The sequence below is a fragment of the Anguilla anguilla genome, chromosome 2 (genome assembly GCF_013347855.1).
Source record: "Anguilla anguilla isolate fAngAng1 chromosome 2, fAngAng1.pri, whole genome shotgun sequence".
Lineage (NCBI taxonomy): Eukaryota > Metazoa > Chordata > Actinopteri > Anguilliformes > Anguillidae > Anguilla > Anguilla anguilla.
In genome coordinates, this window is record NC_049202.1 from 26,815,835 (window position 1) to 26,840,937 (window position 25,103).

General features: G+C 40.1%; 1 protein-coding gene across 6 annotated transcripts in view; it reads right to left on the bottom strand.

Annotated features, from left to right (window-relative positions):
* Positions 1-1,269: 1,269 nt before the first annotated feature.
* The window catches only part of ttll6 (tubulin tyrosine ligase-like family, member 6), an 81,715-nt gene continuing 57,881 nt past the window's right edge, over positions 1,270-25,103 (bottom strand). For 5 of the 6 annotated variants that reach the window (XM_035407038.1, XM_035407040.1, XM_035407039.1 and 2 more), the window contains 5 exons: positions 23,854-24,042; positions 18,129-18,279; positions 6,150-6,434; positions 3,165-3,423; positions 1,270-2,657 (listed from right to left, as the gene is read on the bottom strand). In XM_035407038.1, the coding sequence (XP_035262929.1) occupies positions 2,281-2,657; positions 3,165-3,423; positions 6,150-6,434; positions 18,129-18,279; positions 23,854-24,042 (1,261 nt within the window). In that variant the 3' untranslated portion in view covers positions 1,270-2,280. The remainder of the gene's footprint in view (positions 2,658-3,164; positions 3,424-6,149; positions 6,435-18,128; positions 18,280-23,853; positions 24,043-25,103) is intronic. The other variant, XM_035407041.1, reaches the window with a different exon arrangement.

The following is a 25,103-nucleotide window of genomic DNA, read 5'->3' on the forward strand; positions in this document are numbered from 1 at the left end:
CATTGGATGCACACATACAAAAGTATGTGGACACCCCTCGATCTTTCATGGTTTGGGCTAGACTCCCTAGTTCCAGTGAAATTAAATCTTAATGCTAGAGCATACAATCACATTCTAGATGATTCTGTGTTTCCCCAACAGTTTGGGAAAGGCCCTTTCCTGTTTCAGTATGACAATACCCCCAGGCACACAGCAAGATCCATATTTAAATGGTTTTGTCAAGAACAGCGTGGAAGAACTTGCCTGGCCTACACAGAGCCCTGACCTAAACACCATCCAAAACCTTTGGGATCAATTGCAAAGCCAACTGCAAGCCAGGGATAATCGCCCAATCAGTGCCCAACCTCACTAACGCTCTTCTGGCAGAATGCAAGCAAATCCCTGCAGCAATGCTCCAACATGTAGTATAACGCCTCTACTATGTCCAGTTCTGTAAGTTAACTTTATTCTCCTTTCATGCTGCTGTAAGATGTAAGACCTGGATTATTTTTCAACTGACAGTGCTTGTGTGTGTGCATGTGTGCATATGTATGTGTTTGTTTTACACTGGCTGCAGAGAAACCTACCTGTCTTCCAGTAACACTAACTGCAATTTCATGCTGAAAATGTGAGTAATTCAGAACTGAGGCAACCGGGCACAGCCAGTACAAAGGCACAATATACTGCCCAAATACAGAGACCATACCAAAGGAACAGCGGCTGGAGGACATTCAAAAGAAATGTAAAAAATAGAACTTGTTTTTACCCTTTTGTAAAACATTTTTGTAATTTTAATGGTAATTTTATATTATTTTGTATTAAATCTTTTGTATATAACATTTTTTTTTAAGTCAATCTTTAAAAAAAAAATTTAATGAATATTTTGCATTAATACTTTGTGGTTGAAATTTGTTTAATAGCTATACTGTGTTTTCTCATACATTTTTTCAAAGTTATTCAAATAAAAGTGTTTAACCTCTCGCATAGTTGATAAATATTCATTGTTTATTGAAATAGCCTTTACTTTTAATCAAAGGGAACACATTAGGGCTACCTTTTCTTTTTGATTCTTAATTTTGGGCTGAATAATGCTCCATAAAACAGAGCCAATTGAATTCCTAAAGACAGTCACTTCCAAGGGGATGTGAGGAGTAGGTAAAAAAATTAAGCAGTGTGTAAGTAGTGTTTAAAGTAAGGCACCATCTGTGAACAGCATCCAGTCTGTATGTCACTGAATTGTATAAACAAAAAACAACGGATAACGAAATCATCACAGTAAAAAAAGTTTTTTTTATTGAGGAATATGCTTGTCAAAATAAGTCACAACAAGGTTACCAAAATCAGCAATAAGGAATAAATATCTTCTTAATTCAATTGATGAGATTGCTGTAATGCTTTGTTTAAAATTCAACATGGATGGTGAATACAGTAGATACTGTTCCTGCAGCTCTACTGTCCTGCAGATTTTCATGTCAACCCTAATTTGGCACGCCTGATTCTACTAATTAGCAGCCCAATGAGATTTCTAGCTGTTGAATGAGGTGAGGTTTGTTAGGGTTGGAATGAACACCTACAGGACAGCAGATCTCCAGAAACAGGGTTGAACAGCCCTGGGGTAGACCGTTCTCTGTCCGTACTGTTGTGAAGGGGAATTCTAAGGGGAAGTGAGGATCAACATCTGACAATCAAACAGAAACACCTTTCTCATTTGACATCTGTCATGAGGTGAAGCATCAGGGACGTTTCACTGATTACCACCGATGCACTCAGTGATGCATGGAAAGCACTGCTTTTTCATATCAGAAGACTGCAGTAGGTTAAAAAGTAGAACAACTGACACACATTTAGAGTCTGATACAGTTTCCATGGCTGTAAAATAGCTGCTTTGGGCTAGGCAGGAAGCAGGAACCTTCAGTAAATCAACATTCTATGCAAATAAATATAAACAGTTTCAGGTATATCTATAACTTCCTTTTGAGTGAGAATGTTAGACTTGGAGGTGGCTAAGATGGTACAGACACAGTGATTCAGTAAAACAGGAACATTCAGTGCCACCAAATTCTACAAATACAGCGGACACTTACAGGCCGCACAAAGTTCAATCTTCTGTTTAATGACACTGCTATACACAGGTATAGCTACAGTGTTTCGTGACAAGCTCCGCTTTAAAGCATGGCATTTGAGGTGGAGAGAGTGTTCCTAGAAAACAGATGCACTACTGCCCTGGGACTCTGATTAGTGAGATCCCATAGGTGTCTTGCACAAACTGCTAACATTGAAATGTCCCACTTACCACAGGCACTATTTTTTTCTTCCTCTCAAATTCTTAGCACAAGAGTTTCTAATCTGAGGGGGTAGGATGTCGTCCTCTGCTGCCAGTTGATGTGAATTTTTATATGGTCTGGACAATATGCCTCCCAGTATCCTGGCTTGTGCAGTGGGAATTTTTTGGTGGGTCTTGCAGGGTGGCTGCAGGAGGTCTGGGCGCTGAATGAGAGGGGCTGGGGTGGAGATGATGTAGAGGCTCTGCAGTGCGTTGCGGTCAGTGGATATCTGTGTGCACATCGGCTGGTGGCAGGGAATCTGCACACTGCTGGCCATTTGGGCACGTACCCGAGTCTCAGTGAAGGATGAACTCATGCTGCCCTGACGGTACAACGCTCTGAGAGAAGCACTAACTAAGGGAGAGAGGGGGTGAGGGAAGAGAGGGTAAAAGCTTTGATAGTGCAGTTTCTAAGTACAGAAAACTATAGTATTCAGCAGAATTTGTTAAATGAATACAAGAGTTGAAACATTCATCCAAAAGGTTGCAGAAAGACAAATTCATAAGAAAGTCAGGATAAAAACACAGATGAGCACAAAAACAAGGGCAGTGACAGTCCCATAAAAACATATTTCCACTGGGGCTATAAGCCCTGGAAGAGAAGGGAAGTAATGTTCAGGGGGTTTCAGCTCATTTCTATTATCTCATACCAAATAAATAAATAAATAAATAAAAGAATAAAATACATTGAAAAATATTCAAATAAAATATAGAGAGAACGTATATATTAGAAATATATCAGAAAGCACACCAGGCTTATATTTAGAGAAAATAAAATGTATGGAAATACGCAAGAATTAGCACATTTTCTGAAATGAAACATTATAGTTAATATCACTGATGTTTGTGGGGGTGTACTCACTTGTCCTGGGGATGCGCTGTGCACTGCTGGATCTTTTTAGCTCCATGGGCCTCTGACATTCCATCTCCACTAATGCTGCTTTGGAAACACGGTGCAACTCATCCAGAGACTCAGTCCCCTGAAGGCCCTTGTCCAGGCCAAGCCAGGGCCAGCGCTGCTGAACCGATTGGGAACAGGGCTTGGCCCCATGGGACAGGTGCTGGTGAATCGCTGAGCATTGGTGCCGTGGCCTCCGAGAGACTTCTGCTGGGGAGTCCAGCTGCAAAGACGGCATGGACAGAACCAAAGCCAGGTGTGGTCATGCAGAAATCAACTTCAACTTTCAAGTTTAAACTTTGTCCCGAGGGAAATTTTCTTGACAGCAAGGATAAAAATATAACTTAAGAACACATAAAACAACACGTAATAAAATGCATCACAAGTAATGCTGAAGGGAATCACTCCTACCATTATAAAACATATTGGGAATTCTCAGAAAACAAAGCCAAAGGGAAGAGACTTGCATTGGAAGAATTTAAGTCTTTTGTGGAAACTTACAAAGATTACCTATTTAGGGTGTATTTCTTATCAATTAGTTCCCTTACAGGAATAACTATTATTGTTCCTTATCTCTTCGCAAAAACGATAGACAGAAAAAATGTTTTTCTGTCTATCAAGGAGGTATAAAACTTGTAGAATAAACTGCCGATTTTCAAAGAACTGCACAGAACCGCAGATTTCTCTCCATGATATCGTATGTCAAATTCTCAATCTTGATTGAAGTCTCCGTGTAGAACTTAATAATTAATGTAGGATGTAGGCATACATGTGTCAAAGACTACCATGAAAAAAAGACTACATCAGCATAACCTCAGAGAGTTCACTGCAAGATGCAAAGCACTGGTAAGCCCCAAGATCAGAACAACCAGGTTAGTTTGCTAAAAAGTACATTTAAAACCTATGTAGAGTCCTGGAACAAACTCTTTTGGACAGATGAGACAAGTATTAACCTGTACCAAAGTGATGGAAGAAGTGTGAACAAAGAAAATAACTGCTCATGATCCGAAGCACTCCTCATTCATTTGTTAAACATGGCAGAGATAATGTTATGGATTAAGCATGTATGGCTGTCACTGGAACTGGCTTACTAGTCTTTATTTATTGTGTGACTGCTGACAGAACCAGCGAGACAAATTCTGAAGTGTACAGTAACATCTCATAAAAAACACGTTTTCAACATACAAAAATGCCAAGCTACTCACACATACAAGACATAAACTCTCTATAACTCATTCATTCAAACTGGCAAAATGTAGGCCTGCCATTAAAAGTATTGATATAAAAATGACGCCAAGTTACTTCACTACAAACAATATAGGCTATCTTGCCTCACCGATATTAAATAAACTGTATTCCAAAGCAATGCTATCCAATGTTTCCTCAATTGTTTCAAGTCACTTGGCCCTGTGTTTTTTAATCTTACAAAAAAATGCTTTTTGTCTCATTAGCATCCATAAAAGCACTGAAAATCCTTAGTAATATGGCCCTAAATGTAGCTAAATATAGGGAGACGGCTCGTTGAGTTGATGCTGGCAGTAAAGCTTGACCGGCCGCCATGCTAAATTATCACTGCCATGCTAAATTATCATCTAAGCCCAAGTTTGTGCCAGGAAAAACCCTGATTATGAGAAATAAGAAAAAAATAGTCAAGAGACATATGCCAAAAATGAACTGTTTGGAACACCATTAAGAAGAAAGAGAGCTGTAGTGTGCTCAGAAAACACAAAGGGTCTGGCAGGCCAAGGAAGACCTCTGCAGTTTATGACCAAAGAAGTCTCTGCATAATGAAGAAAAACCCCCCAAACATCTGGCCGACAGATCAGAAACACTCTTCAGGAGGCTGGCATGGATGTATCAGACTACTGTCTCCAGATGACTTCACAAACAGAACTACAGAGGTTGCACTACAAGATACAAACCGCTAGTTATCCTCAAAAACAGGATGACCAGGATACAGTTTGATAAGAAGTACCTAGAAGAGCCAGTAGAGTTGTGGATAAAGGTCTTGTGGGCAAATGAGACCAAGATTCACTTGCATCAGAATGAAAAAAGCCAAATTGTGGAGGACAAAATAAATTGCCACAGATCCAAAGCACCTGCCCTCATCTATGAAACATGGTGGTGGGGGTGTTATGGTTTGGGCATGCATGGCTGCCATAGGTACTGGCTCACTTGTCTTCACTGATGATGTAACTGCTGATAGCCGCAGCAGAATGAATTTGGAGGTCTACAAAAGCATCTTATCTGCTCAGGTTCAACCAAATGCCTCCAAACCCATTGGACGTCACTTCACCCAACAGCAAGACAATGATCCCAAACATACTGCTAAAGCAACAACGGTGACTTTCAAAGCCAACAACTGCTAAATTCTTGACTGGCTAAGTTGTTTACCCAATCTGAATGCAATTGAAAATGCATTTCATATTCTGAAGAGAGAACTGTACTTGCACCAGAAAGAAGCAGGGACTGAAGATGGCTGCAGTACAGGCCTGGCAGAGCATCACCAGAGAAGTTACTCGGCACCTGGTGATGACTCACCATGGGAATTCAAGCAGGCATTGCATTCAAAGGACATGCCACAAGGGGGGGGGGGTGTATGAATTAAAGGCGCTGTAATTTGTACATGGTGAAAAAATATATGTATAAAAATACCATTAAATAAAAGCTGGGAATGTGCAGTTTGTCATTGTGCAATACAGAGCCAAATATATGAAAAAATGTCTTAGCATCAAACATTATGAAGCTCACTGTATATATTATTTGTTAAAGAAAAACCTTTTGTCTGACTAATTGTCTAGGTATAAAATTTTAGGAGCATACAAACAGTGTACTACCTGTTTTATTTTATTCAGTCTATGTTGATCATCTTTATCAAGGATGTAAATCATTTGGGCATTGTATGCTGATACTGTCTAATGGATTGAAGGTTCCACATGACCAAAGTACCTTGCGATTTATATGATTGCCGTCCAGGTCCCTCTCTTTTATAATGATAGCCGTACTGTGTACATGATATTGGGAGTTTATTTGGCTGCGTTGCGGTGCATTGTCTAGGGGTGAAGCTGTACACTGAAGCATCTGGTGCACCTGATCCACCACACCCAGATCTTGCAGCAGGCAGGCCCGCTGCAGAAGCCCGTTCACTCGCTCCACCTCCTCCTCCTCATCCATCAGGTCAGCTGCCACAACCATGTCTTTCCTCAGGTTGGAGAGGGGGGGCATGTTCAAAAGCTAGGATAGAATACATGACAGGTGAAAACAGATGCTGATCAGTACAGTACAGTTTAGCACACACACACGGCCGTACATAACAGTACCTGTGATTACACACAGGCTGAGACATCAGAATACCTGGGATCACATTTTAAAATGAACAGTTTGATCCAGGATGCTGACTTCAGCCTTGCAAAAATCCACAATATACAAACAGCTATGACACGACACACCTGATTGTATGCTGTAGCATTAAGATTTGGCTTCACTGGAACTAAGAAGCCTTGCCCAAACCATGAAAAACAGTCCGAGACCAAGGGTCCACATACTTTTGGTCATATAGTGTAGGTTAGCACTATTTTCTAATGAGGATATTTCACACTGTAGCGTAAGCATTCGTTGATAGCTCAGTCATGCTTATGTTTCATGCCCTGATTTGACATTAGGCTAGAACAACGGCAAAACTTTTCTGATGGTGGAATATTGTTTCAATGTTGTCCCATCCCCATGCAACAAAACAATACATACTGTAGAGTACAGAAGAACGTATGCAAGTTAATGATTACACATTTAGGTACGTGTACCACTAATAAGTATACATTATGGATGGATGAAATTAGTTGGCTAACATTAACTAGCTAGCTATGTTAACACCAATGGATGGCAAAAGATTTTTTTAAATTCTAGGCCTATCTATTTATTTTTTTATGTTATAAGTGCACAGGTCTTCAATTGCTTACACATTTATGTAAGTGACTGAAGGCAGGCGAAATTCATTTTGTAACAGTTTAATAAAGTAATGTTCTACTCTGTTCTACAGAAGTCATCAGAATGAAAAATTTCAGAGTGATTTCTGAAAAAAGTCTCTCATGGAGGACCTCCCCCAACCCCCCTAGAATATCTTTCTTTCTCTCTCCTTCCGAATCTCTCTCCTCTTCCCTTCTCTCACTCCCTTTTTCTTACATTACAGCAATTGGTCAATAATTATTTTGTTAATTTTATTTTTAGTACTTCAATAATTAAACCAGAAACAATTACAAACTCTTTTAGACACTAGCTATTACTCTATAAGTGTAATTGTAGTAGCTAGTCAATTTACACCATTAATAATAGAAAGTTTTACATTATTTGCAAGTCACTACAACACTGATATTATTTTAAAAGCTAGCTACTCATACAAGTCATGATTCACTAGTGTATTTTGGTAAGTTTGGAATATAAACCTGCTCTTTTTTCTAAATAATATTTATTTCATATTTCCCAAGCTCTGTTTTATATACTAGTCAACAGTGTATCTGTAGTATTTGAAATAGTGAAAAGTGAAATAAAACTACATGCTTTTATTTTCAAAACAAAGCTATTTGCATTATAGTTTTCAACTTTAAGTCACTGAAGTCCAAATTCATAATTATACACCTTAAATTAAGGGGAAGTGTTTCCAGGAAAGCAACCTTTTACCTCTAAATATGATGAGAGGAAGTCTGCTGTACAGTTCTCGAACCCTAACCCTGCTCCGTACAGGACCTCAAAGTCAAATGGCTGGATTGCAAGGAACCACCAGGTTATCTGGGTGTTTGTGTCCCTCATTCATCCCAGCCATGACAATGCTCGATGGTTTGTCTCCAAGACTTCCTGCCAATCAGGTTGTAGCACAAGGAGCCCAGTGACCACTTAATAGCCATCCATTGTCGAATATCTTTATTTACGTGGAAGGAGCTTCCGGCTGATGTACACAATGGGCTTTAGCTATCCTGGCTACTCTTGCAATAGCACAACCCCCAGGCCATGCTCTGGTGCATCTGTCTGCACAGTAAAAGTCAAAGTCTGGACTCTGCAGAATTGACTCCTGACAAAGAGAGTCCTTTAAGTCCAGAAAATCCAACTTGCAAACAGATGAACTGGTAGTGCCTAAAGGGTGTTTTGAAGGCCGTCAGCTCCCTGCTATCTTTGGCCAGCGGGATCTGCCTATATACCTTGTAAAGAGGTCAATGGTTCTGAGGTATTTTGCCTTCCTCAACCGCACTACTAATTCATTCACTCAAAGCATTGGATAGAGGTGAAATTTGCTGCCACTGTTCAGCTTCTGAAAGTCCATTAAAAAACCTTAGGCTGCCATCCCTCTTGAGCATGAGGACGACTGGTTGTGTGGAAAGCTCAATCGTGCCAAGGTCCTACATTGTCTCCAGCTCTTCTCTCAGAAGAGGAGCTGCTCTGGCACCCAATAGACAAGTTGATGATTAGGCTTTGAGTCTTTGAATTTTTTTGATTAGTTATTTCATTTTAAATGTCTAACGTTAGAAAGAAAGACCTATGTTTTTAAGCACAAATCCACATAGTAGTATGGTTTCCAGTTTTTTCTTCTTCTTCGATTTTGTTTCGTGACAAAATCGAGAAGAAGCGAAGCAAAACATTCCGTTAACTTAGCGTTGAAATTGAACAAACTAACGTCTGCTAGCTTTTGTTTGATGCGATATCGCTGTAATAATGAGGTGCATTGTACCCGGTTGTTATAATGCCCCCGTTAAACTTGGCTTGAAAGCTAATTTTCATAGTTTTTCATGCGATGCAACTTCGTGCCAGGCATGGCTGGATGTAATCAGACACCCCAACATAACAGCCGAAGAAGTTCGCAAATGAGGACTAAGGATATGCAGTGACCACTTTGAAGCCACCGACTACCAAGGCGACCGTCTGAAGCCTAGAGCTGTACTCACCGTTTTCCCATGGTTGGTCGAACTGCTCGGGGTAGGTACTAAGCAGGCTGGCTAACGCTATCGCGTCTGTCTGTGATATATAGGATGTCTACCACCAGTTGCCGTTTGTCCTAGGAATAGCCTGTGGTTCCTCAATCTCAACCCGCTCCAGACTCGCTCTCGCATGATCAGCCTGCAAAATAACCAGCTCTTCTTCTGTGTATTCCAGCTCGAGTCAATAGGGCACAACAATCCCATGATCAAAAACAAAATCTCCTTCGTCCTCAGACATTTTCGGTTTCGCTAGCTAGTAGTCATACAACACTATTTCTACGACCAACCTAATGTTATTGTCTGCAGGTACGATCAAATCATTAGTCGCGCAATGATATGCATCTTTGAGTTCGACACTAAACTGCCTGGGTCTACTTCCTGCATTTGTAAAAGAAAACAAGAAAACAACAAAAAATATTATCATAATGAAATAACTAATCGAAAAATGAAGGGCGACACATTCATTTGAAGGACAATATCAGTCATGAGAAGCAGAAGTGTTATAAAGTGAAATTCCCCTTTAAGGAAGGCCAGCTAGGTGATCAGGTTGGAACTGGACAGTGTGGAGGCAGTGGCGGAGAGGAGGACGAGTGTGTATATACGTATTAATTATTAAATTATAGATAAAATGAACAGAGCGTAAGCATTTTTTTGGGTTTCAGAATGGTTTCATACACAAGAAATGCAATGGAAGTTCTAGCGGAATTTCTCACTTTCAAATCCACTTCTCTGTGCAGTTATCTTTGTAGACATGATCATCACTATTTGGTCCTTGTGGGTCTTACCGTAATGAAAATGTACTAAAATGTGTGTTTAGGTTTACCTAAATAGGCTATAGCCTAGTTAATATCGTTTCCCATATTAGTCAGAATCAGTCTTTTCAACGGGTTTTTTTTTCTAAAAGCCTGACAATGTCCAAACATGGTATCTTACAATACAAGCTGCGCCTGCCATAAAATAAATAATTATGTGTAGGTTAGGCTGTAGTTTATTTGGTTAGGGACATCCAAGCAAAGGTTTGATGCGCCTTCCCCTTAAATAGCAATATTTTTATTCAGGATCTAATGGTCGTTCTTAACGGATGTTTGCGGAAAAGTACTATGTTAATACGTGTAGACTATGTAAGATGTATCATGTTAGTTGCTGTTAGTTGTTGTTATCTAGATTACACTGGATCACTGTATGCTAAAGCCATATGGTTTGTTTGTCTGCCTGGATCTTGCCATCTTGGCAAAGCTAAGCCAGCCAATACAGTTTTGTAATTTCATCCTTGAGTCCAAGTGGACGTTTGTGCCAAATTTGAATAAATTAACTCAAGGCGTTACCGAGATATTGTGTTCACGAGAGAATGGGATGGACATGAGGTCACAGTGACCTTGACCGTTGACCACCAAGATCTAATCAGTTCATCCTTGAGTCCAAGTGGACGTTTATTCCAAATTTGAAGAAATTCCCTCAAGGCAAAAACGTGTTTTGTGAGGTCACAGTGACCATGACCTTTAACCTTTGACCACCAAAATCGAAACAGTTCATCCTTTAGTCCAAGTGGACGTTTGTGCCAAATTTGAAGAAATTCCCTCAAGGCGTTCCTGAGATATCGCGTTCACGAGAATGGGACGGACGGATGGACGGACAACCCAAGAACATAATGCCTCCGGCTATGGCTGTGCCGTCGCGGAGGCATAAAAAGCTGTTGTGGCAGGCACTGCAGGCGCTGTTGCTTTTGCTTCATTGACAGGTGCTCTGAATCCAGGTTTCTCCCGTGCTGGGTACTGAGGAAATATTGTGACCTCCACTTCTCCCTCCACCGCTTGGATGTACAGGGACTGCAGTGGCATTTCTGGTGTTGCTGTCATTTCTTCAGCATGTTTATGTGGAAGGTCTGGAGTGCCTGTTTGCACAGCGGAATACAGAGCTCATATGTCACCGGACCCATCTTCCGTCTGACCTGGTTGGGTCCCTACCATGTAGCCAACAGTTTGTTTTCTGATGTTAGCGAAAGCAACAGAATGTCCTCACCAGTGTCAAAGCACCAAGATCTGGCTGCCTTGTCATTCCAAACCTTCTGTCTGGTCTGCGCTTGCACTAGGTTTTCACGTGCGTGGGCCATGGTATTTTTTAGCTGCTCCCATATCATGAGCACACAAGATACCATGTTCATATTCCGTGGCCTGTTTGTGCCCTCCCAGCTCTCCTGCAACACATCTAGGGGTCCCTGCACTTGATAGCCATAGAGGAGCTCAAAAGGTGAGAAATCTGTTGCTACTTGAGGCACCTCCCAGTACGCAAACAGGAGGTATGGCAGCCAGTTGTCTTACTCCTAGCCTGTGTCGGAGACTAAATTTGCGTAGCAAGCTTTTCAAGGTCTAGTTGAATTGTTCAACCAAGCCATCTGTCTCAGGGTGGTAAGGGGTGGTGCGTATGCACTTAATCCCTAAGGGCCTGTAGACCTGCTGCAGTGTGCGACTCATGAAGTTTGGGCCCTGGTCTGTGAGTACTTCTTTGGGAATGCCCACCTGGGTGAATAAGCACAGTAGCACAGTAGCTACTTCTTTAGCAGTGACCCCTCCCAGCAGGTAAGCTGCAGGGTACCTAGTAGTGTAGCCACAGATACCCAATATGAATCAGTTTCCTGTCTGACTCTGCTCCACGGGACCTACAACATCCACTCCAATATGATCAAATGGTGTATCTATTACAGGAAGAGGCATGAGTGGTGCATAGGTTGTTGCTTTTCTTGGCATTTTGGACAGATTTTACAATACTCCTTTATCTCATTGAACATTTTGGGCCAATAAAAATGTTTTGATATGCACAAGTGTTTTCATATGTGCTAAGTGTCCTGAAAAGGTAATGGAGTGCCCTATCTCTAGCACTTCCATCTTACGTGACTCAGGCAGGACCAACTGCTTGCCATCCTCATTCTCTCAGTAAAGTAAATAATTTTCAATGATGAAATTTCCCTTGCCCAGATGATTACTGCTCCTCTCCCTAGCTTTCTTAAATCTATGTACAAAAGTTGCTGTCATTTCTAAACGGTTCATCCGATATGGATGAAAATACCCTTAAATTAAAGCTGAGTCTGCACTTCAACCTCATTGTCTTTGGATCCTTTCAAACTCAAAGTGCTAGAGTACAGAACCAAAATAACAAAAAATGTGTCACTGTCCAATGAATTATGGTGCTCACTGTATCTACTATCTTTCTGGAAAGTGGCAAAGTCAATGGGGAAAGTAATGTCAGTATCAGTCAGGTCTGACTCCCTGCTCAGGCCTGTCAGCTGGTTGCAACATTACCTCCCAAACCTGCTGTCTGCGTCTCTCTTATCTCTCTACCCATGTTGGTCTGGCCTTCCTAAAAATGTCCTCCCCATAAAAAGGCATAAGTTGTAGAGTGCCCTGTACTGTATCTGGTGTACCTATGGTTTGACTACTCTGCCGTGCATGAGCTCTAGTGACCACCCCACACCAGGCAGTTTGTTGAACTAAGTCTGTGTGATGATGTGGCCTTACGCCAGTCTCATCATGTCATTTTCATTTTTACCCTCACCATTTCTCTACTCTTTTAGTCACCTAAGGACTTCATATTGTTTCCATTTCAGCTGTTCACTTTATCAGTAAAAACAAACACGCAGTCATTCATTTACTTACACACCGTTTATTAAGTCCACCATCCACTGTTCAGCTGATTTGTTCTTTCTGTTTGCCATTTTCTTTTTTTACCGTTTTCAGTTTGAAAGCCGGAGACGCTGCCGTCAGATGCAAATGTTATTTCCTGGATGCGACAACTGCGTATATCCAGGAAATACCAATGTTTAAATTTTTAAAGTGCACCTCAGAATGGTGAAAAATAACTTTATAATTTACTTTATAATAAGTTATTATATTCATTATTAAACTTATATTCTGTATTGTGTGGTGATGTTTGGACTCATTCCCAAACAGATACTGTAATATCCAAACATTAATGCAGCTCCCCTGTCAGCTGTTTGGTATAGTCCCTTGGAGGGAAATTCAAATTGTACTCCCTATTTAAGCAGCGGGTTTTGGGACTGCAGGACACTGGTGAAACAAGAGGTACCGTATGTGATACTTTGTGAGCTGTTGAAGCGAATGTTCATTATTGTACTGATTAATTAAGACATTGTGGCTGTTAGCCTATACATTTCTTAAGGTTTACGTTTTTGTTTATTTATTTATTTTTTGTCTACTAGTCTTTTGTTGTTTAGACTTACACTTCTGATCACTGTAAATAAACCTGGCACTTTTTGCACTGGATTTTGTTGTCCTGCATGCTTCCCTACCACCTCCCTTGGGGACTCGACCAACTACATCTTTACAGTCTGGTAGAATGGGCATGTCAATACCAAGCAGGATGGGATAAGACAAGTCCCTAGCAGCACCTACTTTCATGAGGTAGACCTGTTTGTAGACCTCAATATACTCCTCAGCTGTAGAGAGCTCAGTCCTATCCCCATGAACACAAAAGACAAGGATTGGGACCTCCTCGCTCCAAGAGTCTCTGGGGATGAACTTTGCCTGCACTAGTGTGTGTAAACATCCTGTATCTACTAGTGCTGAGAGTGGTTTGCCATTTAAAATGACAGTAATAACAGGCTCTGCATCTTGTGGCAAAGTAAAGGTCTAAAGAGGTCTTGGAACATAACAAAGGCTAGTAGTCTTGGTTTCCTTAATGGACAGAGCAGGCGGGTGTTCCCGGCCTCTCCACAGTTGAATCTACCTGGTCTTGCTGCTGTGGTTTGAATGGGGGAAGTCTGAATGCCTGAGGTTTAAAAACTTTATTTGACTATGTGTCTGCACTAAAGAACAACCACATTACCCTGACCTGTTTCCCATTCCCTGTTTTGTATGTCTGTATTAGCAAGCCTTGTTGCAGCGCTAGTTTGTGACAATGACTATAGGTTTTGACTTATCAAATATGTGGTCTAGGGCTATGCTTTTGTGGTTATATGATGCAAATATGACCATTAACCGTGCATTTTCAGTGTATTTCTGTGAAATAAGCATGCCAGACGCAGAGAAATTCGGCTTGATGCCAAAGGTATGCTACTACTACGCGCACTCCACAGTCTCTATAACAGCAATAAACCACTAGCATGTGCACCAAAAGGAAGCTTCTTTTACGATTACGCTCTGTGTCAGGGATAATTCCAACCTAAGACAGGTACAGTTTTAATTACTTGTCCCAAGGCACTGTGAGCAGACACACATGCCGACCCCCACCCCCAGTGAAGGCAAAAGGAGAAGGGGGAGGGAAAACAAAGCCTCCAGCACAACTGGGGGCTTAATGTGTGTATTTGGATGAGTGTGGTCTGATGTAGTGTCATTTGGAGTCCCTGCCTAGCAGTTCCTGGGGTTTGTGGCTCTCCATGATTGTGGCCTGTCTTCTGAACGCACTCTATTGCCCTCATTCAGTTTTCCCCTCCTCAATCCTTCCCCCTCACCCACTGTACACTCCCTCACCACTCCTCCACCAACAACTAGTAAGATGCAATTCCCCATAATAATACTCATTAATCTAACTTCTCATGTATCTCTTCCCTCAGTAACATACTGGTGCTTCTTTATCCCATTTATGTCCCCAAGCTTATGTTGTGTAACTTTTTTTACATTTTCTTTCATGAGTGAACATGAATGGACATAAAAGTAACATTCTCACCAGCACGAAGATAACCTATTTCACTCCACCGAAAGCAAAAAGAAGATCGGTGTCCTATACTGCCACAGTGCCAGTTAAAATTTAATAACTTTCATGCATGCACAATAAATAGGAATGTTCACATCAATATGAATAAAAAGTAGGCGAACTAATTCATTTCATGAATTTGCTTACTAAAATAATATATTAACCCTTTGTTCGGTCACCCAGGTGTTACAGCGCTAGAGTGGTCCCTGAAGCGTGTCTATTTACGAATGACGCAATAATAAGCATTTGAGTTGAAGTTTGTTCTATCTAGGAATGAACACACTTATTTTCCACAAAACACAGAACCACATAAAGTCTTTACAACGCCGGTTTTCATATCCTCAATTTGAACATTTATTTGTTTATGTAAACATTAAGTTTCTCAGAAGTATCAACAGTTTTGAGTCTAAAAAAATGTACTAGGCTACGGTTAGCTAACGTTAGACTGCTAACCAAGGGGTCAAAATGAGCAAACTAGGGGCTGACAGAAAGCTGAATATAAATGCTCTAACAGTGATTACAATTTTCAGTGTATCGTATCACGGGTAAACTCGCCAGTCAGCAGAAGTTTGAAAATAATCCGACAGTAATACGATTTTACGCCACTGTCATCTTGTTCTTCCGCATTCAACCAAAGATGAAACGGGATCAAGTTGCCCCACTTGCTCCCAACATTCCAGTTATCCATTCCCTATCAAGTCTTACAGGAAGAAACTTTCATATTTTTCAATTGGCATCTATTGGATTACATGGAAAGTTTGAGGTGGGATTATTAAAAAATGCAATAGTAAAATTTCACAGAAATGGGGTAGGATGTAGACCACTTCAGGAGCCCTTCTGTCATAATTAAATGTCAAATTTTCAGACTTTTAAATTTTGATGAGAAATGGCCATCTAATATGTCAATTTTTCAATAGGATTTTATTCATATATTTGTTTATATAGACAGTTTGGAGTTTTATTTGAATATGGTGCAGTGATTTTTCGTCCACAACATTTCAGATGTGCATTATTTCCTGTTCTCTCATACACACCTGATGCAATGGTGAGACTATTAGATTTTGAGGAGAAAACAAAATGCGTGACACTGATCTGTCCATAATACAGTCTTAAAAGACATGTGAACGTAACATAATTAAAAACAATTTTTAAAAAATTCTCATTACCACTTTTGTTCAATTTCTCTTTTGATCCGTATCTCTCTTTTAGAAGCAAATTATAACCTTTGCAAATACGTAAGGAAGACCGCGAAACCGTCCAATCCTGTAACGCAACCGATTTAAGGTGGACCGGAAATTTCGAATCGGGGGCTGCGAATCGGGAGCCAACTTCAGCGTCGTCAAAAACGAGCGAGTAATCTTGGTTTCACTATCATTTTTGGCTGGACCAGAAATGACGTTAAATGGCTGCACACGTTATTACAGTAGCCTTGCTTATATCGTATCGTGATCAGTACAATCTTAAAAAAATACTTTACAAACATCATGGGTGTAAATTACGATGTATTCTAGAATCGTAATAATTCATTTGTAACGAGTATTTGAAAACATGCAAATAATATTGGTAATTTAACAAAAATTGCCACACAAATCATTAGCGATCATATATTATTGATTGATACAAACGAAATAAAGGACAGCTAGCAGTCAGACAATCCCCTCGTGTGAGGCTTACTGTGACGTAACAGTGGAGTTTTGGAACTGCTGGTGCACATGCAGAAACTGGATTCCAATATTTTGGAACTTACGTGCGAAAAGGTTAATGGAACATGTGTTCTTATTATTTTTTCATATGTAGTGACCGTGTTTTCAAAGCCATGAATGGTAAATGTACTACATTTATATAGAGCATTTTTCACAACTACACAAAGTGAATGACTGCCTCGCGTTCATCCATTCATACTCACACACCAATGGCGAGGCAGCCATGCAATGCGCCAACCAGCTCGTTGGGAGCACTTGGGGGTTAGCAGTGTTGGGGAGCTAGTCTGAAAGCATAGCTTTGCAAGCTACCAATTACTTCACACTGGAAGAAGTTGAACTACAGCAAAGCTACCCTAGAGAGAAATATAGTTTGGTTAACTAAAGCTACTTAGAGAAAGTAGTTCAAACTACTTCGTAAAAAAAAGATCAAATTGACAATGTACATGTGATACGAAATTATAACAAAATATAATACAAAAAAGTCACATGCCAGCAAAAAATGCCACTCAATTGAGTTTTTTGCAAAAAGCGTCCACTTGTTCATAGGTCATGCATAAACCAAAAAAATAAAATACCCCACTATTCATGGGAAAGTGCAAGGAATGTCAGCTTTGGTTTTGTATACAATGTCCATCAGTCAGACACCTCCCTTCCAGAAACTAGAGTCCAGGTGGGGGTATTGCACCAAGCAGGATTACTCAGTTAGCCAGGTAACTTCTAATATAGAATAGCATGACATTTATAATGGTCCATAGAATTACTCTCTACTCTCTATATCACCAGAACTATATTTCTCCCTAGGGTAGCTTTGCTGTAGTTCAACTTCTTCCAGTGTGAAGTAATTGGTAGCTTGCAAAGCTATGCTTTCAAAGTAGCTTCCCCAACACTGCTCACGGCTTGCATAGGTCAGTGTCATGTATTTGCTTAAGTATGGCCATGGTTATTGTTCCTCAGGCTGAGATTTGGGAGGTTTATCCATGATAACACTGTTGCTGTGTGAGCACTGAGCAACGCCCACCCTTTTGTACATGCACTACACAAAGGTCAAGTGTGTGGTGGTGGCTGCCTGACGAATACATTGCCTGGGCATGCCTTCACAGCGGTCAGGATAAAAGAAAAAGGGGGCGGGGCTAGTCAAAGGGGGTTCAATTGCAGTAGAGAAGCAATGGTAAAATTAACATAAAAAATCATTCCTTGCCTTATATGGCCCAAAATTGTTTGTAGTTTCAGTAGTTAACTACACAAAAAAGTAATTTAACTACTTGAATTACTATGCAAATATGAATGTAGTTGAACTACCAGCAAGCTACTGCAAAATGTAGTTAAACTACTAGTTGAATTACATGTAGTTCACTATTCCCCTACACTGGGGGTTAGGTGACCTCCTCTCAACCCTGATAATGAATATATGTCGCGACTAAAGGGGTTGCAGGCACTCCACTGCACATTGTGCCTAACAACGGCCTTTAGCTGTGACTATATTCATTAAGTATAATACAGATGAACACAGTGACCGAAGAGTACACACCAAAGGCAGGTGGAGTAGCAGGACTTACAGTGGAGTCTTTGGGGCTCAAGCTGGCAGGGTGTGCCGGGACCCTGTGGGGTTTGGCTCGCTCTCCTGCAGACTCCCCCTGGAGGTCACGTCTACGGTTGCTTTTAAAGTCCTTGTGCTCCTGTTTCACACGTAGATCCTGAAGTTGCTGCCTATGCGGACACAGAGACAGGGACTAAATCAGCTCTTGAAAGTACTGTTTGAGCAGACAGACAGACAGGCACTTAATCAGCTCCTGAAGGTATTGCCTGTGCAGACACACAGAGACAGGGACTAACAAGTGGCATAAACCAGTTTACCCAGTGGCATACGGTGCACAAGCCTACACCGATGTAGTTTTCTCCCCACCATCAACACCAATATTTTGTCATTACTATTAAAATAAAATAAAATAAAGTAATAAATTAAAATGCATTTGCAGAGCTTCAACAGTGACATTATTAAATGTTTATAAGCACATTATGTAGCCTACGTGTCCTTTTCGCTGATCAATGACAAGATTAAAATAGTTGGTGTCGGACACAATCAAAAAAACCTGCGCTGAGCACTGATGTTGGGTGTAGGTCTTTGCTTCTGGTCACACAAGCAGTTGCCTAGCAGACTTGTAAATCAGATTGCATTATATTTTTTATTTCTGATATGTTCTTGCAATGCTGACGCCACATTATTTAGGACGATTTTGTTAGATCTGTATCAGGGATATTTAATTTGGCTATTCATTACCAAAGTTAATTTGCATTATATTTATTTTATTTTACATTTGTTATTTGTTTTTATTTTGGTTTCTTGTTGTGAAGCATTTGGTGAATTATTCAAACTTGAGTGTTGAACTTGAGCCTTGTCTCATGAGTAAGGCTGGGTGTTTGATGGAAAATATTCACTAGTCACAGAGCACGCATGGCAAAGTAAAAAAAAATCACAGAAAATTGAAAGAAGAGGTAAAAATATAGTGGTTTTTTTTTTTTTAAACATTATTTTATTAACACCCAGCTAAGCTTTTACAAAACAAATAGCCGACCATACAGACCAATTTAGTGTGTGCTTATTATAAATGCCTGTGGCCAGGTAAATGTTTCTTTTCCATTAATCACATTAAACACTGAACTAACTTGAAAAGTCAAACACGTTGATGAGTAAAAATTATTTCTGTAATAAATATTAGACACCATTTAAAATGTCTAAGATCACCCCAAAAGGACACTACGTGTTGATGGTTTTCAACACCATATAGTGTCCCTAACCTCCAACCCTCAAGTTTTTTCTTTAGATGGCATTCTGTAAACATATAACAGCAAAAAAGCATGTAATTTCTTCTAGCAACAGCTGTTACATTTATACAGACAGCGACACCATGTTTTTTGGTCACCATCCAATTCCCGCTAGAATACACTCTGAAAACCAAACGTTTGCACAACAGATAACTTTTTTTCATTTAAAAAAGTTATCTGTTGAAAACTTAAGAACACCGTTGATTTTATTTATTGAAAACACACAGAACATTACTTGTACACAGAAATTACTTCCGGAACAGTTTTTCACTTTGCTTGCTCAAAAACAGTTTTTTGGAGATATTTCCTGCTAAGGTTATCACATTGCATCGTTCCTGTTGGTAGAGGACTGAATTGCACATGGTAGCCACATTGTACATTAAGTTATTGACTGTGCTACATTTATCAAGTGTTACATTTATTGTGAAAGGAGATAATCTTTTTCAATCTTTTTAAAACACATGACGACTCCATCTTTAGGAACAGTTGTCTGTTAGAAAAGTTGAGAGATGGCGACTGGTGATGGTTGGCTACTGGGTATGGAATTAAACAACTTGAAATATTAAAATTGTGTTCTGAATTTTCTACTAATGACAGTGCCTAGCTATTGCATCTATGGATCCTAACACCTGTCCAAAACTCGACTTCACCAAATATGGAGCAGTACAACAACGCTGCTTTCCTGCTATGCGTATGAAGCATCTTAAATACTGGCAGTGCATTTAAATGAACTCGCTGTGGCTGTTTTAGTAAATATCCTGCTAAATTGAAGACATGCGACGACGCAGAATTTTGTGGCCCTGGGGGTAATTTGTAAAGTAATATGGCTCCTAGTCTATAAGGGGCCAACTGGACTTGCTATAGCCTGCATAAATGACATTTGTTTTACACAGTGTGGAGATTGATCCATTTCATTCAAAAACAAGGGCCAGTCAACTGCAATGCGATCTACAAATTGCACTTGTGAGTCTAGACCATATAGGTCCTAGGTAGGTGCATAATGATAAACCTAATGACTGTTTGATTTATGCAATCATGCAATAAGTTTTGCACACATTTCTTCTTTATTTTGGGCCCAACTAAAGGGGAATTGCACTTTATAACACTTCTGTCCTTCTGATGAATGTGTCGCCCTTCATTTTTCAATTAGTTATTTCATTTTAAATGTCTAACGTTAGAAAGAAAGACCTATTTTTTTTAGCGCAAGTCCACATAGTAGTACAGTTTCCGGTTTTTTCTTTTTCTTCGGTTTCGTTTCGCAGCAAATCGAGAAGAAGCGAAGCAAAACATTCCGTTAACTTCGTTGAAATCGAACAAACTAACGTCTGCTAGCTTTTGTTTGATGCGATATTGGTGTAATAATGAGGTGCATTGTACCTGGTTGTTATAATGCCCCCGTTAAACTTGACTTGAAAGCACATTTTCATAGTTTTCCACGCGATGCAACTTTGTGCCAGACATGGCTGGATGTAATCAGACACCCCAACATAACAGCCGAAGAAGTTTGCGAATGAGAACTAAGGGTATGCAGCGACCACTTTGAAGCCACCGACTACCAAGGTGACCGTCTGAGGCCTGGAGCTGTACCCACTGTTTTTCCATCGTTGGTCGAACCGCTCGAGGTAGGTACTATGCGGGCTGGCTAACGCTATCGCGTTTGATGCATGATGCATAGGATGTCTACCACCAGTTGCCGTTTGTCCTGGAAATAGCCTGTGGTTCCTCAATCTCGGCCCGCTCCTGACTCGCTCTCGCTCACGCACGATCAGCCTGAATATTACCCAGCTCTTCTTCTGTGTATTCTGGCTCGAATCGATAGGGCATGACAATCCCATGATCAAAAACAAAATCTCCTTCGTCCTCAGACATTTTCGGTTTCGCTAGCTAGTAGTCATACAACACTATTTCTACACCAACCTAATATTATTGTCTGCAGGTACGCCCACATCATTAGTCGCACAATGATATGCATCCTTGAGTTGGACACTAAACTGCCTGGGTCTACTTCCTCTATTTGTAAAAGAAAACAACAAAACAGCGTAAAATATTAACAAAATGAAATAACTAATCAAAAAATGAAGGGCGACAAATTCATTAGAAGGACAATATCAGTCATGAGACGCAGAAGTGTTATAAAGTGCAATTCCCCTTTAAAGGAGTAACATGGTGGTTGAATGTGACAGTTGCCAGTTGTCTTTAGGCAACAGCAAAACAAATGTGCATAATTTTTTTATTATTCGGTCATTTAAATGCATTTTAAAACATATTTTTCTAAATTTCACACTATAAAAGTTCACCCGAACTGTCTGGGCGTGGTAATGAGAACTGTCAGTTAGTTATGATTGACAGACCGTGCCCTGTTACCATAGCTACCTCCATGATACGAGCTCATCTTGGGAGACTGAATTTTCACAAGCTGGCTAACTTAGTACATCAAGTATCGATAGCTAAGGACATTGACTTATATCAAATAATAATTTTTGCTAGCTAGTTAGCCAAGTTAAAACAAAACCACAAATATAACGTCGTTATGAAAGCAAACTAGCTAGCTAACGTTATCAATAACATTACATTATGAAAGCAAACTACATAGCTAGATAACGTTAGCTAGCTAATGTTAGCTAGCTAGCTATAAATGAATATAACCAACCAGAGATAATCTAATAGTCCTTAAAAGGCACTCTAATAAATGAACCTAACGTTAGTCAAATATTTGCATTGTCTTGCCTGTAAGCCAGCGGCACAGACTATGGGTCACGAGTTATCCATGGGTCCCCAAATATGATTTAGAATGAGCTATCACAGCAATCTGACTGACAGTAGGGAGGGAAAAACGGAGCTTTAGAATGTCGTCAGCAGTGTATGCGCGTGAGCTCGACAATACATTTCTCACAGAAAATGTAGTTTGTCGCCTTTTTTTAGTTCATTACAGTGGTGATAGAAGTGACAATAATTAAGTGGTGCTGCGCTGTTAGCCTTTACTGATCACCGTACAAGGTTAATGTGAAGTAGCTAGCACAATCGGACAGCACTAACCCATAAAAATGTACTTTGAATGATACTTGCTCGATCGAACAGTAAATCTGAAAAACATTCTATTATAGTCAGCGTATTTCATAGTCATAGTATTTCTTTCACACCCTCAATACATGGCAAAAGTCCCAGTAGAAGATTGAATTAAACCTTTTAAAGTTATATCTTTTCTGAAACGTTATCGATTCTGTTTGGCCACAGTGAGTGAAACTAGGCGATCTGAGCGTATAGTTTCCATGTAAATTACATCAGAAGGATTTAGCCTTGTTGTTTGCTACCTATACTTCACAGCACACTTGTAGCAGGACGGTGTGTCCAGTCCAGAGACTGTCAGATTTCTTTACGGGGCGTGGAAAGGGGAGTGGTTACTGTACTTGTGACGCACTAAGTCGATAACATTCTCAACCGGTTGAAAATAGGACGATAAATTTAAAACGCATATTTCTCCAAAAATAAAGAACGGACATATTTAATACTTTACTCATCGTGTTTCTTCAATGCCTCTTGTGCAAATAGCACATAAAACCGAGAAAGTGTGAAAACCACCATGTTACTCCTTTAAAGCTTAAATTGAACTGCTAACTGGGGCAAGCATATGTTCACCATTCACAAGCAGCCTACAATGGGCTACACCACTGATTGGCCTATCTATGTGTAATATGATCCATAAAAATACAACAGACTTGAAAACTGCAAATTGAAAGAGCTGTGGCTATCCACCACTAATATACAGTACAACCTCTGAGAAATAACTGCATTGGGAACACAGGTTGCTATGAACTCTGATATATTCAGAACATTGAAAGTGATGTGAAAATGTACCAACTTTAAGAATTTGAATCCTTCATCGATTGGAACAGTTACTTGCATTACCGCACCTGTTGTTTAAGTCAAGCTATTCTAATTTTGTAGTTATTAACCTTACTTTAAATTAACAGTGATCAAACCAGTAGTCAGGATCTCATGAGAACTTTCATTATTTTCTTATACAATGGCTGTGTCCTGCTTATTTTGCAAACTGTTTATTTTCTTCTGTTCATTGTTTAAATGAAATACCATTTCATCGTATTCTTTAACAATTGTGTTAAGATGTGACCCTTTGTTGAAGGAATTTCATGTTTCTGAAATTACTGGAAAGTGTGGCTCAATTTGCTTCAATGCCTTCCTGTTCGCATCAGTGATAATACGGAGCTTGGCACTATCAAACCTGTGTTTTGTATTTGTTCCAATGACCATGACATGCACTTTTGTACATCACTTTGGATAAAAAGCGTCTGCTAATGTAATGGTGTAAATGAATAGGCTAATTCTAGGTTCATAAATTTTGTTGACTGTTCGTTCTGTAACTCTTAGGTTGCTAGTTGAAGGTCTACTATACACAGTTTTGCTCCAATGTTTGGTGGTATTTGTATTTGGTGATTTTACCTTGCGCACTCCTCCCTAGCTTTGGACGCAACAGTCTCCTGGAAAAGGGAACTGCTGTGCTTAAAGAACCTCTCATACTTCTCCCCGCCCTCACGGGGGAAGATCCTCCGGAACCCCCCCAGGTTCTTTGCCTCGTATCTCTGCATCTGCTCGATGCTGGCAGCCTGCGACTGACGCAGCTCCTCGCTCCTGGCAGGAGACAGGATGCATTAAGGGAAACAAACACTCATGCAGGTCTCAATACTATACTGCAGACTCTTGTACTGTATTATGTACTGCAGACTCTACTCTATGCTGCATGCTGTGCATGTGCCAGTAACATTCAAAGTACATGCTCTTGTACAGTGGTTTAGGGTTTCATTTGGCGCTGCCGCTGCGAGGGATGTTCCCAGCAGAGGCAAATTAGCATTTTTTTTTCCACAGGTAGAACTTGTTGTTCACAAAACAACAAGTACACATGTGAGCACTCAAAGCCATATTCTGGCAGTTAACACCTCGACCGTAGGAATGCAAACAAACTACAACAATGGCTTGCGGTCAAATTACTGCCGCTCTTATTTTAACAGGAAATGAGGAAAACACATTTTAGGACATGCTCTAAATGGGGACATGCTTGTTACCGATAACATTTTGTCTGTATTTCAGTAAAATGTACGTCTACGTCTATAATAGTTATTCAGCGAACTTTGTGGTCAGACTGTGAAGCTTAACGACAGCCAAATAGTTTTGAGCACAGTCTATAGGCTAACTTCATCCATGTTAGTTTCACTTCAGATACAATGTAGAGTATAAATGTAACGCATCATAAATGTTACACGGTCAATTATTTTTTTTACACCGCTAAAGTCACCTTTTGAGGATTGTATAGGCACAATTCAGTACTATACCAAGTGATTAATAGAAAATAAACAGCTACCTGGTCACATGCATTTATTAAAAGCACACCAAATTGGTCTATATAGTAGGCTATTTGCTTTTGCTATTTGGTTTTGTGTTCGTTTTAAATGCATAAATAGGCTACGGCAAAATATTTCCCCAAAAAACAGGTTCCACAATTATTGGCACCCCTGTTTTAATACTTTATGAAAACACCCCTGGCAAAGATAACAGCTATGAGTCTTTTCCTATAATTTGTGATAAGGTTAGAGAACACCTGGAGGGATTTTTGACCATTGCTCCATATAGAACTTTTCAGAATCATTGATATCTTTGGGTTTGCGCTTATGGACCCCCCCCCCCCCCCCCTCTTC